The following is a 4,644-nucleotide window of genomic DNA, read 5'->3' on the forward strand; positions in this document are numbered from 1 at the left end:
CCTGCAGCTCCCTACACCCTACCTCAGGGCTCTTCCTGCCCTTGGCAGACCTCTGAGCATTCTGCCCCTTGCTAGCTCCCCTGACTTGACTTTGCCATTCAACAATCTCTTCCTGGCTTTAGGTCTTGTGGGTAATCTCTGCAAGGAACTAGAAATGTAGTGGCCCGCCTTCTCCATAGAAAATTTCTTCAGAACTCTTTACCATGGCTGATTTTAGGACTGTCAGCAAAACAAGTCTCTACAAAAGAGTTCAATGTAGTTAAACTTCCTATTTTCCTGTTGCCCTGTTTTACTTGGCCACTGGCCTGGAAGAAATCAGCACTCCAAGTGCTAGACACCCCTTTACTAGTTTTTCCACAAACATTTACCCAGTATAGTAGTTTGTAGAAGTATGTTTGCAAATGCAAAGTGTGATTAAAAAAAAAAAACAAGACAAATCCTTTAACAAGGCCTCTGGCCTGGAGCAGGGCTTCACAGAGATGTCTACATTTCTAAGATAAGAGAAGTTGGCAGGGGGAGGAAAGAAAGGAGAGAAGAAGTTCTCCCCTTCTCAGGTGTTGTCCTTGAAGGGTTAACTTGCCAAGAACAGTGAAAGAAAAAGTTGCCTTTATGTGAACTTCTGCAGACTGGGAACTTGTGAGCCCCTCCCCTTACATGCTGGGTATAAAGTTCTGAAACTACCTGAACTCGGGGTTCAGGGGATTAATGGGTTACAGCGAAAGCCGTGCCTTCTGAGCCAAATAAAACTGTTTCCTGCTATCTTCGGTGCCCTGCCTCGTCTGTCCTCTACAATAGATACATCACAAATGTGGGCAAGTAGCAAAATTTCTGGAAAGTCACAGAATTCTCTGAGTCTGGTTTCCTCTCTAAAGGGACAAGGTGAAGTTTCCACGTCTGAGCTTCTCTTCTTGATTAGTGATCTGCCTGAAGCATGATGATGATCTTGGCTCTCCCTTGCTCAGTCACCTTCAATGGCTCCCCATGGTCCAACAAAGTCCTCCTGTGGTCTTCAAGGCCCTTCCTGACCTGGGTCTAGCCTCTCCTGCAGCCTCACCCCATCTGCCCTCCAAGACCCACAAACTCTCTGACCTCTGCCCCTCTGGTTCTGTCCTCTACCCTAGAATGACAACCCGCTGCAACCTAAGGTCAGAGGACTGCTCAAGCTTTTAGTCCTTTGTGCTCTTGTGGTCTTCATGTTGTTCAGCACCCTGAGCCTCTGATGCACTGTGGACTCTCTTCTTACCAGATCTCTACCATGCTGTTTCTCCTTCTGGAACATTCCCTACTCCTGGTGCCCCAACTCCTCAGCTCATATAGAACCTTCCTTGACTCCCCTTTCAGTGCTCCCAGGACCTACTGCAATACCCCAGATGGTTCCTTTTCTGGTTCCACCAATAGTTTGAGCATCAGAAGGGAAGGCTATGTCTGTACTATTCACCCCCCTGTGTCCCCAGGGTTGGCACAGAGTAACTGCTTTGAATATGCTGAATGTTCTTAACCTGCATTATTGTCTCCCTGGATCCAAGTAAACAATTCCTCTCCCACTCAGATGAGGAAATGAGGCCCAAAGAGGCTAGAGATTGTCTGTGCTCACACAGCTAGGAGCAAGGAATGCAGACCCTTATCTGCCTCCTAATGCCAGGTTGTTCCCCTCTACCCTCTTGTCCCTGAGAGCCCAGCAACTGATGGTCAGTGGTTGAACCTGCTGGTCCTGAAAGCAGATCCCTGGATTCAAAACTCAACTCTGCCATTTGTCAGCTGTATGATTCTTTTTTCATCTTTAAGTGGGACAATTATACCCCTAGGGTAGCTATGAGCATCAATGAGATGACTTGTGCTAAGAGCTCAGTCTAGAGACTAGCACAAAGAGCATGTCCATTGGGCAGGGTCACTCAGGCTGTAACCCAACATAATTTCAAGAAGTTCAATTCAAGAAAAATCAATGAGACACAAGGGTTAGGAGAAAAAGACTATTGTGTGGCCAAAGAATGGAGAAGAGGGAGCTTTGCTAACAAATCACCCTCTAAAGTTTAGGAGATTGTAGGATGATTATTCTATGATAGAAATGAGACAGAGAGATAGCTAAAGGAGAAAGAATCTTTGTTATCTTTCTGGGGAATAGGTGGAGATCTTCCAGAAACTAAGACATCACCTCTGATGATGGTATTAGAAATTTTAAATTTTATTTTTAAATTTTATTTTGATTGTTCCACATTCTTTACTTGTTCTAATTAGTTACACATGACTGGTGCATTTTGACACATCATACATACATACAGAAGTGGTATAACTTCTCATTCTTCTGGTTGTATGTGATGGAGAGTTACACTGGTGGTGTAATATATATGCACATAGTTGGACTTCATTACCCTATCATTCCAACTCCCAGACCCCTCTCCCCTCCCCCTTCACTCCCTTCTGTCTGGTAATCCAAAGTACCTCTATTCTTCCCTAGCCACACCCCACCATTGTGAGTTAACATAAGGATTTCTTACATAATCATTTAATTAAACAATTTGAAACAAATTTTAACATCTCAAAAAAATGGGAGAAAGGACAAAGGAGCAGGGTAGGCGAAGCATCCCAGGGAGACAGTCTGATGTCTTCTGCAGATGGGGACAGAGAAGGGTCCTGATGTCCTGGTGGAGGCAGAAGTGCTCTCAGCTGAAACCCAGGCACAGGAACCTGAGGCAGTCGGCACATCTTGCTCCTGCAGGTCTTCAGAGTCCACATAGCCAAGGGCCACACGAGGAGTGAGGCTCCACAGGGCCCAGGTCCTCGGGCTGTGCCCTCCCCTTCATTGGAGGCCCTCGGTGTATCTGGCAGGTCTCTGGACTTACATTGGAGCCACCTTATTGCTGACACGTGGAATGCAACAGCACAGTTGTAGCCCAGAGGAAGCAATCCTCCCCACCACCCGCTTCCAGAACTTTCTGCTGGCACAGCATTGCCCAGAGTCGGTCTGGGAGGCTGAATCAGATGCGGGGGTCCTTGCAGGCGGAAAGTGGAAATGGATGGCAGGCTGGCTGGCAATTCTGATGTGCCTCTGCCCTGACACTTGGGCCTCCTCCTGCAACGGAGGCTCACAGGGCAAGGGGCGAAGGGGAGGCTCACTGGGACACCTCTTGGGGAGGAGCAGGGAGCTGGAAGGATCCACGGGGCGGGGGCGGGGGCGAGGGCGAGGCTTCACCCTGGGGGGCGCAGCGGTCCCCTGGAACACGCCCGCCCCCTGGCTTTTCTGGTGCTCCAGGATGAGGTAGGTGGCCATGGCTGCGTTGAACTTCCTCTTGGCCAGAGACACGCAGGTCTTGTGCAGATCGTATCCCATATCGAACATGACGGTCAGTATTTCGGGGTCCGGGTGTCTGGGGAGGGCTTCCCCATAAACCCGGGGTACAGGCTGCTCCCCCTGCGCCAGCCAGGGGTGCTGAAGGATCTGCCTGGCCGTGGGCCGCTTGCGGGGGTCCCGGGTCAGGATCTGGCGGATGAGGATTTGCGCTGCCACAGAAACGCGGTGGGGGAGGCAGTAGGCGCCCCGCACCATCTGCCTCAGCATCTTCTTAGCCGTGGGCCCCGTGAAGGGGCACCGCCCTGTCAACATGAAGTACAGAATGACCCCCAGGCTCCAGACGTCCACTGGGGAGCCCTCGTACGCTTGCCTCAGGATAATCGCGGGGGCAAAGGGGGAGAGGGTGCCCCAGAACTCGTGCAGTTTCTTCCCAGGCTGGACAGTGGTGCTGAAGCCGAAGTCGATCAGCTTGACCTGGCCTCTGGCGTCCAGCACGATGTTCTCTGGCTTCAGGTCCCGGTGCACGATGCCCCTGTCGTGGCAGTAGCCCACGGCGCTCACTATCTGCCGGAAGAGCCTGCGCGCCTCCTTCTCCTGCAGGCCTCCCTCGGGGACGTGGTCCAGGAGCTGGCCCCCACCTCCGTGCTCCATCACCATGTAGATATTTTGGGGCGTCTCCACCACCTCAAACAACTGAATCACGTGGGGGTGCTTCAGGCTCCTCATCGTATCGGGCTCGGACAGGAACGGGAGGTTCTGCACTGTCTTGGGCAGGACCTTCACTGCCACCTCTGCTCCTGTGGGGCAATGGCGGGCTAGTTGGACCTGGCCGAACCCGCCACACCCGATGTCCCTCAGGACCTCGTACTGGTGGTCCCTCAGGACTGCCTCGTGGCAGGAGCTGGGCTTCTGCGACACTACACTAGTCTCACTACTCTGGCTATCCATCCTAAGCAGGAACACCACCAAGGATGCTAGCTTAAAAAAAATAACAGACTAAAACAACAAATCCAAATCAAAAACACAAACAAGACAAAACAACAAAACCAAACCAAAGAACCAATATCCAAAGACCACCACCAACAACCGCCAACCACCAACCACCAACCACCAAACACACTAACTAGCTGGGAGTCCGACAGGTCACCACCAAGAGCTTCCTGTACTTGTGGACAAAAACCCAGCCGTGGCCACTCTCTTACATACCTGCCCTTTGAAACTTGTTCACAATGGCTCCTTGTGACATCAGAGCAAGTCATCACCCAGTCATGCCTGGCCATAACTCCCAGGGGTCATCTCCCTTTGGGGCCTCCAGAACTGCTTCCATTTGCAGACTGGGAACAAGGAAGGACTCC

General features: G+C 51.2%; 1 protein-coding gene across 1 annotated transcript; it reads right to left on the bottom strand.

Annotated features, from left to right (window-relative positions):
- Window positions 1-2,836: 2,836 nt before the first annotated feature.
- Window positions 2,837-4,237, bottom strand: LOC114089611 (sperm motility kinase 2B-like). Its single transcript, XM_027931482.2, has one exon. It carries the CDS (start codon window positions 4,235-4,237, stop codon window positions 2,837-2,839), a length of 1,401 nt encoding a protein of 466 aa, XP_027787283.2.
- Window positions 4,238-4,644: the final 407 nt, after the last annotated feature.

This window comes from Marmota flaviventris, chromosome 2 (genome assembly GCF_047511675.1).
Source record: "Marmota flaviventris isolate mMarFla1 chromosome 2, mMarFla1.hap1, whole genome shotgun sequence".
NCBI classification, from domain to species: Eukaryota; Metazoa; Chordata; class Mammalia; order Rodentia; family Sciuridae; genus Marmota; species Marmota flaviventris.

Coding starts and splice junctions, on each gene's coding strand:
- LOC114089611 (XM_027931482.2), bottom strand. CDS start 4,237: ATGGATAGCCAGAGTAGTGAGACTAGTGTAGTGTCGCAGAAGCCCAGC.